This window comes from Capricornis sumatraensis, chromosome 2 (assembly GCF_032405125.1).
Source record: "Capricornis sumatraensis isolate serow.1 chromosome 2, serow.2, whole genome shotgun sequence".
NCBI classification, from domain to species: Eukaryota; Metazoa; Chordata; class Mammalia; order Artiodactyla; family Bovidae; genus Capricornis; species Capricornis sumatraensis.
In genome coordinates, this window is record NC_091070.1 from 126,360,560 (window position 1) to 126,378,382 (window position 17,823).

General features: G+C 39.1%; 1 protein-coding gene across 1 annotated transcript in view; it reads left to right on the forward strand.

Moving 5' to 3' along the window:
- SPAG17 (sperm associated antigen 17) overlaps positions 1–17,823 on the forward strand; it is a 250,892-nt gene that overhangs the window by 66,986 nt on the left and 166,083 nt on the right. The window contains exons 5-7 of the mRNA XM_068966033.1: positions 11,884–12,067; positions 13,525–13,719; positions 15,562–15,743. Of these exons, the coding sequence (XP_068822134.1) occupies positions 11,884–12,067; positions 13,525–13,719; positions 15,562–15,743 (561 nt within the window). The remainder of the gene's footprint in view (positions 1–11,883; positions 12,068–13,524; positions 13,720–15,561; positions 15,744–17,823) is intronic.

Genomic DNA, 17,823 nt, shown 5'->3' on the forward strand with positions numbered 1-17,823 from the left:
ATTGAGGTTAATGCTTGTCAGCCAGGGAATTGAGCAGAAAGCAAAATAAGTATAAAGCATGAAAACTGACACTACGTTGTGGATTAGAAAATGAAAAAAGGAAAAGAGGACTTTATCCAATTTCTTCTTTCTGAACCCCTGGTGAGATTCTGAGATTCCTGCAAGGAGTGACTCTCTCTTTAGCTTTTTCACATCAACATGAAACATGTATAGTTGCTTTCTCTCAAACTCTAGTTATATGTTTACACTTGTACAACCCAGAGTGTTCTGTGTCTTCTTTGTTGAATCTTTGGAATTGCATTTTCTAAAAGGAATGCTTGACAGTTATTCATAGCAGTAGTTATAGAAAATACTAGGGAGACTATGTGGACAAAAAAAAGTAATATAATTAGGTCCCTGTCCTTTTTCTCCAATGGAAGAAAATGTAATGTACATTACATATTTGATTCTGTTTTAACCATCTATGCTTAATAACGTAGTTCCAATAGCCAGATACAGTAAAAATACCATTATTTTAGATTCCACTAATTTTAATCATTTATAATACTTTAGACTATGCTTAACATTGTATTTTCTTTGTCTATGAAGAAAGTATGCTGGATAATTAATATTATAAAAATAATACAAGGAAGATATTTCTTAGAATAACAGTTTAGAACCCTTTAGCATGTGAATCTCTAGGAGACAAATTCCTGCCTCTAATTGTAGTAAACTGAATATATTTTGAAACTTTTATCTGTTTGGAAACATCTTGTTGGTTATTTCCAAACATACATATCATGAAGAAAATATACTTTATTTCTAGAAATATATTTTAACATTTCAGAACTTCTGAATATGATTCTTTCATATAATTAATCCCAAATTAAATTTTATTTTATCTTAAAATCTGAATAGGAGAATTTTTTTTTAATTTTTACTCTATTTTACTTTACAATGCTGTATTGGTTTTGCCACACATTGACATGAATCCGTCACGGGTGTATATGAGCTCCCAATCCTGAATCCTCCTCCCACCTCCCACCCCATATCATCTCTCTGGATCATCCCCGTGCACCAGCCCCAAGCATCCTGTATCCTGTATCAAATATAGACTGGCGCTTCGTTTCTTACATGATAGTATACATGTTTAAATGCCATTTTCCCAAATCATCCCACCCTCTCCCTCTCCCTCACAGTCCAAAAGTCTGTTCTATACATCTGTGTCTCTTTTGCTGTTAATGTTTTGTTTGAAAATGAATTTTCCTTGCACACATCATTATCTGAACATTTATTGTGCATTTTTAGTCATATCATTATCAATTTGTTGTTAATTGTTAATTTAACAAACATTTGTGGAAACAAGCATTTAGAGAAATAATCTACTGGGACATATATTTTCATAAGGTTCATTATAATTTTAAAATAATTGGTTTCTATTCTGAACCATGTTTTAATTTAGTCATTATCTGAATATTACAATATTATTCACATTTTCACTTCTTTTTAATTACAACTTTTAGGTTATGTATTAATTATAAACAGTTTAAAAACCAAAACACTTCATTGTGAATCAAAATATTTTAAATATATTGAGAATTCAGCTAAAAGAAAACATTTAATCATGGAAAAAACTTAAATGGCTATAAAACAAACAAAAAAAGTAACTAATTTAAATAATCAGCCAAATTAAATGGAGCCTGCACATCTGAGCTGAGTTCAGAACCTTTGGATAGGTTTTGGGGAAAGATCCAAATATATTCTAACTGTGCTTTTAAGTTGTGAATTCAAATAACCAGTCCACATTTTCTTAGCTATTTTTTGGCATATCTTTTATATAAAAGCAGAGCAGTTCTTTCTCTTTGTGACTTATCTACTTAGTATAAGTTGCCTTATTTTTTGATGCCCTAGAACTGAAAAGAAGGAAGACATGCGGTAAAGAATATGGACAGCTGATATTGGTAAACTTTTCTGAAAACAATTCAAAATTAAAAGCACCTAAATTTGATAAGATATCATGATGAAGCCCAAACAGCTCAGAACCTGCTCCAAAGGACTGACAAAGAGAAATTAGGATAACTTTCATTGACGTTTTCCAGCTTACTCCAGTTAAAACCCCGAAACACTGGAAACCAGCCAATGTAATGCCATTTTGTATGTGTGTTTTGTTTTAAAAGAAAGGCCATAGGGACATACCAGGAAATTACAGGCTGGTTAGTTTTGATTCAGTTGTGGTTAAAATCTTCAGAAACTATTTTAAGAAATCAAACAGAGGAAGAGCAGAAACTCCGTTTAGAGGGACCCGTGTGGTTTCCGGAAAGGAATAACTTGCCTCACTAACTGCGTGGAATTCTTTGAGGCTGGATAATCGAAATGAGGATACTACCAACAGAACTGTTGGATCTGAAGAGCTACAAAATCCAGTGATTCAGGGTAAATCATGTATGATTCCTTGGTGGTTTATCTGTAAACTAGAGCAGCGCTTTCCTAATTGGGATGCTATTAATTAATGAAACCTACAGACTTTGGGAAAAATGTAAAGAAATATACATATTTAAAATAGAATAGTATTTTGAAATATAAATAGCTACTGTTACAGGAGCTAATAATAGTAATTAGCTACTATTATTGTCTGCTTGGCACTATACTTAAGCTGTTTACATTCATTACATCATTTAATCCTTTAAATGACTCTATGAGGTACAGAGTATTATTCTCAATTTGCAGATGGCAAGACTGAGGGTGTGAAAAGTTAAGTAAATTTCCAGTGGCTGAATGGAGATGGAGCTGGGATTTAAATCCAGAACTGTCAGACTCTAAGATCATGTTCTTAACCACTGTACAAACCCCTTCTGTGTCTCAATAATTATGCAAAACAGAACTTCTGGCTGGCAATCAGTAGAGAACTTCCCAGAAATGCCTCATTATAGGAACGAATGACTACTCAGTGGGATCTACCAACTTGCTAATTACACTGCATACAAGTGGTAAAAAATCCCACCTGCCAATGCAGAAGACATAAGAGACACAGATTCCATCTCTGGGTCAGGAAGATCCCCTGGCACAACAACCCACTCCAGTATTCTTGCCTGGAGAATCCCATGGACAGAGTAGCCTGGCAAGCTACGGTCCATAGGCTCACATAGAGTCAGACACAACTGAAGCAACTTAGCATGCATGCGCAACATTTTGAGGTTAAGTGGGGGAACTACTCAAAGAAACCGCCAGTTCCCAAGGGAATCCTGACTTGTTATCCAATCTCACCACCCACCCACCCACCCACCGCACCCAGAAATGAGCTTGTCTCTGGGGGAATCTCTTAGAACTAGATTTACTGGGATTCCTCCAAACGTCCTTAGCCCTACTCTCTTCCCTTCTGGATGTAGAATAACGTTGGCTGAATCTCAAAGGATCCTGCAGGAGACAGACATCAGACAGACATCAGACCTGCCCACCACCACCACACAGACATGGCTATGTCCTGCTTCTGTGGGTGAAGAATTGCACCCTGAAGATGGCACTATGGCACCCCAGGACTTTGTGCAATCTCTAGATTGTACCATTTGGTCAAGTGAACCCAGGACACTTGTAGGCTTACCTTTCCTACACCTCAGCAGTTCTCTAGGAAAGCATCCCATGCACTCAATCCCATGCATTATATTTTCTGTTTGGCAGGCATGCAGGGAGGGCAAAGAAATAGAAAGTATAGAAAAGAAATAACAAAATGTTCATAACGCCACAACCCTATTACAACTAATGTTAACATTTTGGTATATTTGCTTTGTTTCTTTCTATGGATGTGTTTCTTTACACAGCTGTAATATTTTAAAAGATTTTTAATCCAGTTTTATTTCAATTAAAATATGCCATAATTTGTTCTCGTTACCACAGCAACCACACCTACCATTGTTATTGGCTAGGTGACATTCTATTGACTACCATACTTAAAATTCCTTTATTGTTCATCTTCTCCATTATTTCTGTATTCTTTCATAATAAACAATGTCATGATGAACAATCTTATCTTGTAAAATTCTTCATATTTTGGATACTTTCCTTAGTATAGGTTCATATGTGTATTAGTTGCTTAGTTGTGTCTAACTCTTTGTGACCCAGTGAATATAGCCTGCCAGACTCCTCTGTCCAAGGGATTTCCTAGGCAATAATACTGGAGTTGGTGGCCATTTGCTTCTCCAGGGGATCTTCTCAACCCAGGGATCGAACTCAGGTCTCCTGCATTGCAGGCAGATTCTTTACCATCTGAGCTGTCAAGGCAGCCCCAGCCTAGGTTTATAGATATGGATTAATTGAGCCACCAAAGGTTCCCACAACCTGTGTCTAGTAGGTTCTAGAACCATTTAGTCCCAGTTCTCCATGAAAAGAAACCATAAATAATGCCCTGTTCAGATTAACTTTGTATTAGCTTTTTAAAGGTGGAGGAGTTTCATGAAAACAAATCTCTTTAATATTGTTTAATGTGTTTTTTCAAACTTATGGGACACCATACATTTCTTTCAGTCCATCTTGTCAATAGATTGTTTATGAGATACATAGAATGATGTTTTGAAAGAGAATTGAGTAGCACTCTGAAGATAAACCCTGTTCCTCAGAAGTCACATGATAATGGAGTGACTTAGTTAACTTCTATGACATCTTTTCTTATCTATATCCTTAATAATATCATTTTGAGAATCTTACGATAGAACATACATTGAACACAAATTATACTATTATCTAGAAGCATAAGATGAAGTATTTCCAGGTGACACTAGGTGGTAAAGAATCTGCCTGCCAATGCTGGAGACCTAAGAGACGTGGGTTTGATCCCTGGGTCGGGAAGATCTGCTGGAGGAAGGCATGGCAGCTCACTCCAGTATTCTTCCCTGGAGAATCCCGTGGACAGAGGAGCCTGGCGCGCTACAGTCCATAGGGTCGCAAGAAGTCGGGTACAACTAAAGCAACGTAGCACGCACACACAAGATGAAGTATAGATATTTACCATCAGTCCCACTGACTTTTACCATTTCCCTCCCTTCTATTGTGAAAACCAACAGAATGAATACCCATAAAAGTATTTGAATTTTGGTATTAAGAAATCATTTAGAAATAAAATATAGTCTAAAATACTTTTGAAGTGTCAAATAACTAGTCTGCCCAATTCCAAAGAGGGAGAATTTTGTATTTTAACCTTTAAAAAGTGAGAATAACAAGATTAAGGATTCTAGGTGGGTGTCATTTAATACTCAGCTGAGTATGTGAAACCCAAATACATTTTTTTGGTTATTGCTAAGAAAAGAGCCTGCATCTGCTATGTAGCTTAACTGGTAAGAGATCTCTGTGCCTGTCCAAGATCTCACCATAGGAGGCATCCAGATGCCTTTTGGAACCACTGCATTTTAAAGAAAATGTACTGTGTAACAAACCCGATTCTCCCTTCATATGCAGGGGAGCCTGTGTTCCCCTCACACTGTAGAAAGAGGGCCATTGAATACACCCCCTCCTAAGTTTTTTGTCTTAAATTGGCAAGGGTTTCCTCTGAGTGTTTCAATTTGAAAGGAGATGACCATAGAAGGGGAGCAGGCATGTCATGTTACTCAGAAGCAAGAAAGCCCCAAGAGGTTGGTGCAAACAAGTTTTCGCTTATGATTTAGGAGGGGGCCCAGCAAACCTGGTTTACTTCTCCCCACTCCTGCCCTCAGATCCAAAGATATATACCCATAGCAGGGAGGGGCTTGTTCAGAGTGAAGAGAAGAAAGGGAGAGGAAAGGTATAGATAGGAGGTGATTTTCCTGTGATTAGGGCTTGGTGGAAGAGCATGAACTTTTTGACCAAAGTAGATTCCTAGGGGGCAAGTGGTCAATCATTGTTCAGAAAAAGGGACCAAGGGGACTGCCTTGGTTCAGCTCAGGTGTGGAGGGAGGGAGACACAGACAGGACACGGGAGAGGAGCAATTAGACCACCGCCTGAGTCAGCCGGGGGGAGCAGTGGGGACTGAGTAGGGCAAAGAACACGTTCAGAAATGTACTGAGGACTTCTCTGCCTGCCTCTGACGCCTCAGGAAGACCAAGGTGTTTTCACTTGCTTCTGTTCTTTAACAATTAGTGTCTGCACACCAGAAAAGCGTGTATAGGGTTACTATGAGAAATATTTTACGTAGCAATACTGTTTGATATTTTATCAATTAAAGGCACATCATTGTTAAATGGAAAATGCAGAGCTTGTGTAGAGGTGACAGTAATGATTACATTAAAATGACACCTAAACATAATTTGAAAAAAGGCATTAATAGCTTCTTTACCCATCTTCTCTGGGTGGTGGAACTGTGACATTTTTGGTAAATTCTCAATTTTTTATGATTATTTTTATAATTTAAAAATGTTACTTAAGTAAATCAGGAAGAATTTTTTTGTGAAAGGAGGGAGATCAGTGTTGGTCATTTCAGTGTTAATGGAAATTAGTTTAAAAGATGCTTGTCTCCAGTGTATCACGTTTGGCCTTGCTAAGGGAATGCACTCCCTGGTGGCTCAGATGATAAAGAATCCACTGTAATGCAGGAGACTTGGGTTCAATCCCTGGGTCGGGAAGATGCCTTGGAGAAGGAAATGGCTGCTGCTGCTGCTGCTGCTGCTAAGTCGCTTCAGTCATGTCCGACTCTGTGCGACCCCATAGACGGCAGCCCACTAGGCTCCCTGGGATTTTCCAGACAAGAATACTGGAGTGGGTTGCCAAAGGAAATGGCTACACACTCCATATTCTTGCCTGGAAAATCCTATGGACAGAAGAATATGCCAGGCTACAGTCCATTTTGTTGCAGAAGATTTGGACACAACTTAGTGACTAAACAACAACAATGGTCTTATTGAGACACAAATGACCACCACACTCAGAAAGTGATTTTGGAATGATGGAATATTAATGTATATATAAAGGTGAATGAAGAAATGAAGGTGAACTTCAGAATAATTTAACCCCAAACAGTTTCTTCTTTTCTGAAGATCACCCTGCAATTTTATTTGAAATGACGGTTGTAGAAGTTTCTGGAAGATTTTGTTGGCCAACTTGGGACTTTTCTATGATGAGGCTAGCTGTCCACCTCAGAGCTTCACAGGAGTTTTTCACTCTAGTGGACTCACCGTGATCAGAGGCATGGTTAGGAGAGCTCGCACAAGTTTTACCAACGCCTCTGAGTTAATTGGACTCAGTGGCACTGATCTGGGCTCTGGTTTCATTTTAAATGAGCAGTCTCAAAATTTCCAATAAACTCTCCACACTGGCAGAGAGTGAGCTTTCTTCCCCAACTTTCTGAGATGACTCACATTATCTTCTCTAGTGAAACCTCCTACCTCATACCTGCCCATCCTGAGTTGATAACTTTGCCTCATCCTTCACTTGAAAACATTGAAACATTCCCTCAACACCTCAAGACCTCTCTCTTTCTTGCACCCGCACCCAGCTACCCATCCCATCTTTGCTCCTTTCATTAAACTAAGAAATTGCCTTTCTTCCTATCAAAGTCCAGTTATTGACACGTTCTCTTGATCTTACCCCATCTTGCTTCCTCAAGAAGTCTCCCCGATGACTTCAACGTCTCCCTCTCTGCTGGAGCATTCCATCAGCCTGCCTACACAACATCTCCTGATTTTACATACATACATATTAATATATACACACATAGCTTTATATTATACTCCCCTTCTGCCCACTCATCCATTGAACAAGCTCAGAACTCCAGTTTCCCTTCACAAGCTAACTTCTTTTTTAAGGGTTTTCTCTTTTTATTTTTCTTTTTTAAAAAAATGCATTTATATTAGTTTTATGCTTTACTTTTTTACTGGAGTATAGTTGATTTACAATGCTGTGTTAACATCTGCTATATTGCAAATTATATGCATTTTTAAATTATATATGCATTTTTAAATATTCTTTTCCATTATGACTTATTATAGGATATTGAATATAGTTCTCTATGCCATACAGTAGGACCTTGCTATTTATGCATTCTATATATACTAGTTTACATCTGCTAAGCCCAACCTCCTACTCAATCCCTACTCCAGTCCCCGCCCCCTTGGCGACCACAAGTCAATCCTCTATGTCTGTGAGTCTGTTTCTGTTTCACAGATAGGTTCGTTTGTGTCATATTTTAGATTCCACATATAAATAATATATAGTATTTGGCTTGTCTGTTTGATTTTCTTCACTTCGTATGATAATCCCTAGCTACTTCCATGTTGCTACAATGGCATAGTTTTGTTCTTTTATATGGCTGAGTAGTATTCCATCATGTGTATGTATGTATATGTCAGATCTTCTTTATCCGTTCATCTGTTGATGGACATTAAGTGGTTTCCATGCCTTGGCTATTGTGAAGAGTGCTCACAAGGAAAGTTCTTGAGACAGTGGTCCACACAAGTGGTCACCCTAGTATTCCTGCCTCCCTATTCATTGCCTCCACACCCCACCAAGGCTGCTCCCATGATGTCACCTATAACCACCCATACCTTTCGGCTCCTTGGTTCTCTAGCTGCACACTCTGTACTTTTTCCCACTTTTTAAGTCATTTCTATCTTTTGCCAACATCTCCTCCTATACCCAACTGATAAGTATTGGAATTGCCAGCATGACCCCAGCTTCACTTCTCATATTTCTTGAGAACTCTTTCCCCAAGAGTCTTATCTCTTCCCATGCCGTTAACTACTATCTCTATGTTACTCACACCCAAACTTGTAACTCTAGTCAAATCTTTTTTCTTCTGGGAAGAGAACAATTGTATTCAACTGTTTCCTTGTCATCTCAGGAGCATCTCAGATTTAACAAGATCATTCTGAATAGTCTACCCACCTTAGCTAAAAGCAATTTCCCATCCCGACACCTCTGTCTCTGTGAGTGGCACCATCAACCACCCTGTTACTCAAATTAAATCCAAGGTGTTATCTTTGTTGTTGCCTCCTCCTTCACGCCTCGTCTCGCATCTTTCACCCTGTAATTTCAACTTTCACAACAGATCTTAAATCATCCTCTTTTCTCCACTCTCCCAACACCTTAATCTGAATTACCATTAAGTATTATCTGGACTATTTCTAGAATTTACGTACTGGTCTCCTGTGTTCCTATGTGGCAACTTCACAGTAAGCCTCCATTTAAAACCATTATGGTCTTTACCATTGCATTTTTAATAACATGTAAATATGTGAATCCCCTACTCCAGAACCCTGGATGACCTGACCTATGCCTTGCTTCCCTCTCCTTATTCTGGCTGCTCTCTCCCTTGCCCACTCTCCTCCTGCTATGCTCACTTCTTTTCAAGCCTTTGAGCACATTCATGTCCTTATGACTCAGGGCCTTTGCATACGCAATTCACTTTTTCCCCACTTCTCACAGGGATGACTCCTCATCCTTCAGGTCCTCATTCAAATGCCATTTCCTCAAAGGCCTTCCAGCACTAGCTTACTAGAGAGTGGTGAACTGTGTGTCTATTACTACATCAGGTTTTATTCTTCATAAAATGCATGAACATCTCTCTGTTCATGTGCTTTTTTCCCTCTTTCTTCCCCAGTAGAGTGGAAACTCAAGGGAACAGAGCCCAGCCATATTTTATGGAACACCTTATATCTGGTGCAGAGGGAAATGCAGAGGCTTTTCGTACCTCTGTACTTTCTCTTGTGCTTTCCTTGCTGCCTTACCCAAGGCTATTAGTGACATCTACAGCCTCCGTGGAGATTTCCCTGTGCCGAGGAGCAGGTGTTGGGGAGGTTGAGTTTCCCACCACTAGCACTGCTGGTTCCAAATAGGTAAAGGAGTACGTCAGGCTGTATATTGTCACCCTGCTTATTTAACTTATATGCAGAGTACATCATGAGAAATGCTGGGCTGGCAGAAGCACAAGCTGGAATCAAGATTGCCGGGAGAAATATCAATAACCTCAGATATGCAGATGACACCACACTTATGGCAGAAAGTGAACAAGAACTAAAGCGCCTCTTGATGAAAGTGAAAGAAGAGAGTGAAAAAGTTGGCTTAAAGCTCAACATTCAGAAAACTAAAATCATGGCATCTGGTCCCATCACTTCATGGCAAATAGATGGGGAAACAGTGGAAACAGTGTCAGACTTTATTTTCTCAGGCTACAAAATCACTGCAGATGTTGACTGCAGCCATGAAATTACAAGATGCTTGCTCTTTGGAAGGAAAGTTATGACCAACCTAGACAGCATATTAAAAAACAAAGACATTACTTTGCCAACAAAGGTCTGTCTAGTCAAGGCTATGGTTTTTCCTGTGGTCATGTATGGATGTGAGAGTTGGCTATAAAGAAAGCTGAGCACAGAAGAATTGATGCTTTTGAACTGTAGTGTTGGAGAAGACTCTTGAGAGTCCCTTGGACTGCAAGGAGATTCAACCAGTCCATCCTAAAGGAAATCAGTCCTGAATATTCATTGGAAGGGCTGATGCTGAAGCTGAAACTCCCATACTTTGGCCACCTAATGCGAACAATTGACTCATCTGAAAGGACCCTGATGCTGGGAATTATTAGATGGAGGAGGAGAAGGGGACAACAGAGGATGAGATAGTTGGATGGCATCACTGACTCAATGGACGTGAGTTTGAATAAACTCAGGAAGTTTGTGATGGACAGGGAGGCCTGGCATGCTGCAGTCCATGGGGTCGCAAAGAGTTGGACATGACTGAGTGACTTAACTGAACTGAACTGAGCACCACAGGTGCTAAGCATGTGTGGAGAGTCCATGGGCATCTCTGTCACGTCCTCCGGGTGCTAAAGCTAAACCAGGTTCTCTGGAACCGTCAACATCCAGAAGCCATGTGGAGGAGGCAAACACCCCTTTCCCCTCCTGTGCCAAGATTTGTTAGCTTGATCCCAAAGCAATATATCTTCTCTTTTCCTTATCTCTACTGTCTTAGAACAGAGTTCTTCAAATTTGCTTTTAAGAACTCAGGAAAACACAGAGCAATGTTGCTACAGTAGTTTTAGTTATATTTGTGTCCTATTTTGTTGAACATGGGGAAAGTAAATAACATAAACATATTCTGGGTCTTCTATATTATCCAATACTACCACATCATTTCAGTGAACTCAGTCTATTTGTATTTATAACACATGAAAAAGTTGTAATTACATTATGAAATAATGTACAGAGGTTTTGGCAATTGTTTGGAAAGAAAAATGGTTTTAAAAAAAAATAGGTCTTTAGTTGGTATGTGACAATCTCAGCATGCCCCAGAGCAATGTATAAAGAATTAGCATTGCCAACCAAAGGGTTGTGTTGATCTCTTTGAACATATCAGATAGCAACCATTGATCCCATCTACACATTTTTTAAGTGGCACTATACCAAAAATAGTTTGTTAGTGCTCAGTTCCCAAAAGAGTCCTTTAACAGTTAAAAGTGGTTGACACACTTCTTAAACCTGGGAAAACTATCATGGAGATTCTAGGGGGGGAAAAAAGCATTCTTTCTGTTTCCCTTTTTATTTAAAATTTTTGTTTTGTTAGCAACCCCACATGTCTGTAAGACAAAAATAGAGACCACCCCCCCGCCAGCTTAGACAACATGATAAACCTAAGTCCCTGCCATCACAATGTATTAAGGATCCACCACCAACCTTCTCAGTTGGTTGGTTGTTAGGTCAAGCTTGGCTCCTTTAAGATGAATTCCCTTCAAGAGGGATGTGTGGATGACAGTCTCTTAGCATCCACCCTTCTTGGTGAATTGATGTACTTTCTCACAGCTTAGACTCAACCTGAAATCTCCACTCTCCTGGCCTGAAGAATGAATAAATGAGTAGAGGAGTGATTGCATGAAATAAAACATTAATTTACCTGATAGTAGAAAATCCATTGGCTGCTCACTATATGGTTTAATGAAAAGTATTCTGTCTTTCCAGGTCATAGAAGACAGATTTAAGATAGAAAAGGATAAAGTGAAAGCAAAATCTCCCAAGGAGAAGTCCCCATCTTCCAAGGTTGCCAAAGGAAAGGGAAAGGACCAGACAGAGGCAAACACTGCCGTGAAAAAGACCACCCAGTTAGTGAGGAGGGGGGAAGAGGATGACATCAAACAATACATTGGTCAGTGAGATGCTGCTTTCGCTTCTTGCCCTATGACCTATGAACTTGAGAAATCATTCCAAGCACTATGCTTAATCTTCCCCAGGCTTTCCCCTTTTTTAAAACCATAAATCCCATGCTCCCCATGACACCTTGGTAGAAAAATATTTCTACTTGCAATTCATTTATGTTTTCAGCCAATATTTTTTAGCATGTGTCTTGCTATAGGCATATTTTCACAGTGCAAATAAAAGATGAAGTCACAAGCCAGTTGTGCTACCAAGCAGCTTAGTGTCTGTTTGGAAACATTTTGAGAAAGTCAGAGACACTTGTAAAGCAAAGCAAAAGTATTGTCACAAATGAAACACAATACCAATAAAATCAGACCAGTTAATTTGTGATTCATGCAGAGCATGTAGCTTCCTAACCTCAACTTCTCCGACTATCTGTTTGTCCTATATAGAGCAACAAGAATTTTCTGTCATTTAGATTGTCTACATAAAAACTATTCAACTTAGACAGTTATGAGTTATTGCTCCTTTCCCATGAATCTAAATGGAGCTACTATTGTTATGCACATTGTATTTAAATGAGATGGCAGGTCTTCCCATTCTTTACCAATTTGACTCCCATAATCTCTGCTTTAAACATGGGCAATATCAATACTGATTTGTTTTAGTAACTGAAGCAAAATCACTACTTGAAGATCGAAAGTTTGTGCATCTGTTGCTCTATTTTTAAGTTGATCTTAATGAACCATTGTGAAATGTAATGTTTTCATGTACCATCTAGTATTGATATCAAAGTATGACAATTTTTTCTCACCCCTCAGAATCTAACATTCTAGTATAAATTCGTGTTCTAACACTAATAGAACAATGTAGCCAGGATAAAATCAAGGAGAAAAATTTTAGGAATGTGCACAATATATATTTTAAAATTGAATGCAATAAATAATATTGTTGCTACATAACATACTCTGCATCCACACCTATCGACATAAATACACAGAATGCTTTGGTAGGGAGTGTGTTCATATTCAATATTTCCTCTCCTGTAAACACCTCTACTTATAAAATATCACGAAGCTTCAGCTACTCATAATTCAGGAGTAAAGCCAGATGTTGCTCAAGAGATTAGAACCAAGAAAAATTACAACCTAGACTTTTTTTTTTTCCCACGAAAATCCAAACACATTTTCCATGACGACAGGCCCTCTGTATGTTTGTCTTTCTATTATGCCTTTGTCTCATTTGCAACAGTGATTTAATATTTTGTAAAATGGCCACAGCCTTCTTACTGGAAGGGCAATAATGAAAACCAGTCAACAGGACTGCATTTCAGCCAACCCCACAGCTCTTGGCAAGCCCTGGGGATGATAAACGCATGCATAATGTATAGAGCCATTGAACTGGCTGCGTGCAACCTGTTCTCTTTTAAAATGATGGCTGCTCTTCTCTTTGGTATTTTTTGAACAGACGATGAGCCAGATGACGGTGCCCAGCATTACTTTATAGTCGTGGGCTTCAACAATCCTCAGCTATTAGCGATCATGACGGAGCTTGGCATTCCCATAAGCAGCGTGATTAAAATATCTTCAGAGAATTATGAACCTCTGCAGACACACCTGGCAGCAGTTAGCCAACAGCAGGAAAGTTTTCTTCAGCCAGAAGGTATGCAGTCTGCTAAGCAACTTACCGAATCCTTGAATATTACCCACTGTCCTTAAAGAACAAATACAACTCTCTGTCCAAAACATAGTCCTACGATACATATATTATTAAATCCTTTTGAGACTGATTTGCTGTTTATGCTGCTTGCACTAGCCAGGTGTTGTAAATTTTGCAAATTCAAATCATACCCTGGGTTTCTATCCCTGCTTAGCCACAGAGAACATAGAGTTGGTTATCCAACTCCTTTCTCAGGAATTTTGATATATAACTTTTACCTAAAGTATGCGCTGGATGGATCAGTTGTAGAGAATCTTTTCTGCCAGCAGCCACAGTCACCAAATGGCCCTGGGGGGTGGTCATCACTTTGGATTCTTACTTGGCTTTGCTACTGGTTTATTGTGACAAATCAGAAGGGGCACTTATATTCCGGGCATTGGACCAGGAAGCTATAGGATGAAGTCCTACCTATCCTGCAGTTCAGCTATTCTGAACCTCAGGGTCTTCCTCTAAGGGAATTGAACCAGATTCCCTCTATGGGAAGGGAACAAAACTCTACTGTGTGGGTACTAGAATTAGGATTCAGCATAAGCCTCTGTGATCTGGAAGTTCATGCTCTTTTTGCCATATGCTATTTCACTTTTTTGTTGTTTACTAGTAATATTTTTTGCACAGGACTTTGTAACTTACACAGCCACATCCCAATTTCTATAACACGACATTTTAAAATTTGCCATTCCAGGTTAGAAATAGCTAACCCTGATAATAATAGCTACCATTTATTGGGCATAGGCCTTGGAACTTGACTTAATGCTGAGGGCTTTAAGTGTGTTGATTCATGTAGTTTCCATGACAACTCTCGGAAGTATGTTTTATTATTTCCATTTTACAGGAAATGACTTTCAGTCTAGGGACAGCTATTAAGTAAAAGTCAGAATTCAAATCCAACTACTCCTGTCTCAAAGGCTAGTTGTAACGTTAAATAATTATTATTGAAGCCAGTGAGAAAATGCTGACTCCTCTGCCCATGGAATTCTCCAGACAAGAATACTGGAGTGGGTAGCCATTTCCTTCTTCAGGAAATCTTCCCTACCCAGGGATCAAATCCAGGTCTCCTGCATTACAGGTAGATTCTTTACCATCTAAGCCACCAGAGAAACCTATAAGTTCCGTAGTCTTTCTATTAAAAAATATTTAATATATAAAAATAAAATCACAGAAAGAGAGACTTTAGAATAATAAGATCTTAATAGTGGGACCTATTTAGTTATAGATGGAAATAAAATAAAACATGTCAGACAAATTTTCAAGTGTAACTTTATGGAAAACTGTCATTATTTTACAGTCAGAGTACAAATGCCCAGAGAAGCTAGTAGCTATTTCAATGTGGCCTAAAGTTAACTGAAGCAGAAATCATGGATCCAGTGTGTTTTTAGCCACGTAGGAAGGAGAACTGGATCAACTGCAGTTATGCATCAAACAAATGCTAAAATGGTCGAAAAGTGGTTTGGCAGGAACATTTCTCCTCTACAGATACAGTATAGGAGTGATGGAAATATTGGCCATAGTTAGCTCCCCGAATGTGTGACCTTATTATTATCTTTCTAGGCTTCAACTGTAAAATAAAGGGGTTGGAAAAGCTCATATTTAATAACAGTTTCAGCAGTAAAATCCTCTGATGTTTAATTATATAGTCCAGGTCCAAACACTTCTCAAAATCACCTTTATTTGTATTTTCTGGTACTGTACAGACACTGGGAAATGTATATGACTCACCACAAGCATGGTAAGTGGGATGAAATTCAGCACTCTCACTTTGCAGTATAAACATGTTGCTCTTATTAGAAATAGAAGCTGAAAAACTGAAGAAAGAGAATGGCATAAAAGAACTTGAAATCTTCTGGAAGTACTTGGAACCAATCCTGAATAACCAGAAACCAGAAACAAATCTCTTTGATGTCGCTCAGCTTGAATACACGGTCAAGGCTGACAAGTTTCCTTCTGACTGGTCAGACAGCGAGATGTTGGTTAGTACATACATTAGTGAGACGGACTAGTTTGAACATGTGACACTGTGCTTCCATTTGCCCCATCCATTCATTCCACAGATATTTACTGATCACTGTCTATAGAGAAGGTTTTGTGCTAGGCTGGTTTATCTTCAAGACAATGGGCACATTGAATGTCTGATAATGGCTATAGCCTGATACTTCAGCTTTTAGTGTATGAATTAATGTTAAAGGAATAAGATGTAGATAAAGATAAAGCATGGTAATTATTTTATTTGGTGATGTGTGGGTTTGCTTCATACCTTAAGGCTCTAGGCAGCAGAGTCTTAATATATATAAATTATGAAAATACTAAATTTTACAGTTTGTTGAATTACATTGTCTTTCTTTTTTATGCATTAGTTCAAGACATTGTTCTTCTAGGCCTTTGCTTTTGTTGCCAAAATTGTATTTTTAATTTATTTGCCTGACAAGGTTTATCTTAATAGAATGACTTGACCCCAAGTCAACAATTAGCAGGCATTTCCTGAGTGTATTTATTGGCCCCCTGCTATTGAGGTACTTGCAGAAAGGCAAGACCAAAATCATGAAACAGAGAAGCAGTGTTCAAGATGCCACACATCTGCATGCTCTGTTATATGAAACACTCTGTTTCTTACTAATTCAGAAAAAGAAGAATTGGGATGCTCTGAAAAGTAATGAAATCTATATATATATATGATGGTGTTGTAAAAAAGAATGTTGAGCAGCTACTTATTACAGATGTTGGGAAAGATAGCCATATCCAGGCATCCCTGTTATAAAAGAAAAAGAGACCTCTCAGGTCTCTTTCTGGCTGACCACGTGTCCCAACAACGAGGGAACCAGGAGTGTTGAAGCCCTTACAGGGTAATATGTCAGTATTGAAAGGACTTGAACTGAAAGCAGTCCTGGAGAAGGACCACATCAATTGTGTCCTGAAGGAAGCTGGGAGAAACAGGATGGAAGGGGAGGATGAGTGTCTGTGGACAGTGACTGTGGGTAGCTCCCAAACAAACAAAATGCAAACCTGACCGTCTACGAGGAAAAGAATGACATCAAATCCTGGAGTTTCTGAGCCAAAGGGTAGGCTGCTCATAACCATGGGTTGCCGCATGGGCAGTTTGCACTATGAGAATCCCTGATTCTGTTACCTTGAGATGGATGTGCACTGGCTGAATTATGTGAAAACACTGGGGAGGGAAGCCTAGATTTGAACCTTGAAGGACAGACAGGATTTGAATAAGTAGCGATGGATACATCAGGTTGAGTGACAAAGATTGTCAACATAAGGTATTGGATGTTACCATGTAGAAACAGAACACTTAAGTCTCATACTATTGGCAGCTATTGTTATTGTTGTTAGGCACTAAGCTGTGTCCAACTGTTTGCAACCCCATGGACTGTAGCCTACCAGGCTCTTCTGTCCATAGGATTTCCCATGCAAAAATACTAAAGTGGGTTGCCATTTTCTTCTTCAGGGGACCTTCCTGACCCAGGGATCAAACCCGCATTTCCCATGTCCCCTGCATTAGCAGGCAGATTCTTTACCACTGAACCATCAGGGAAATCTACTTTGGCAGTAGTAAGAATAAATACTAGCGTTGATGGGAAGATCCCCTGGAGAAGGGAATGGCTACCCACTCCAGTATTCTGGCCTGGAGAACTCCATGGACAGATGAGCCTGGCAGCTGACAGTCCATGAGGTCACAAAGAGTCAGACACAACTAAGTGACTTTCACTATCACTAAGATACATGAAAACAAAGCTGAACATAGAAAATCTGTGGCTGAAGGCAAAGCTGGTTATTGTGAAATCCCTCTGCTTTGCATCACCCCATTCCTTCACCTAGACATCTTCCTCTGTCCTGCTTTGTCTTTCAGTCTCCTACCTCCTAAACCTGAGCTCAGAAAAGAGTCCACCTGTCCTTTACAAATTCATGTTAAGTTGGGCCATGTTTCTCTATCCCAGAGATACTGGCATTCCAGGTACTGTCATACTGTGACTACTCCATCCTGTTTTCTTGGAGTTCTAGATTATTCCCAGCAAATGTGAGATGTGTTTGGGAAAGAGGCTATAG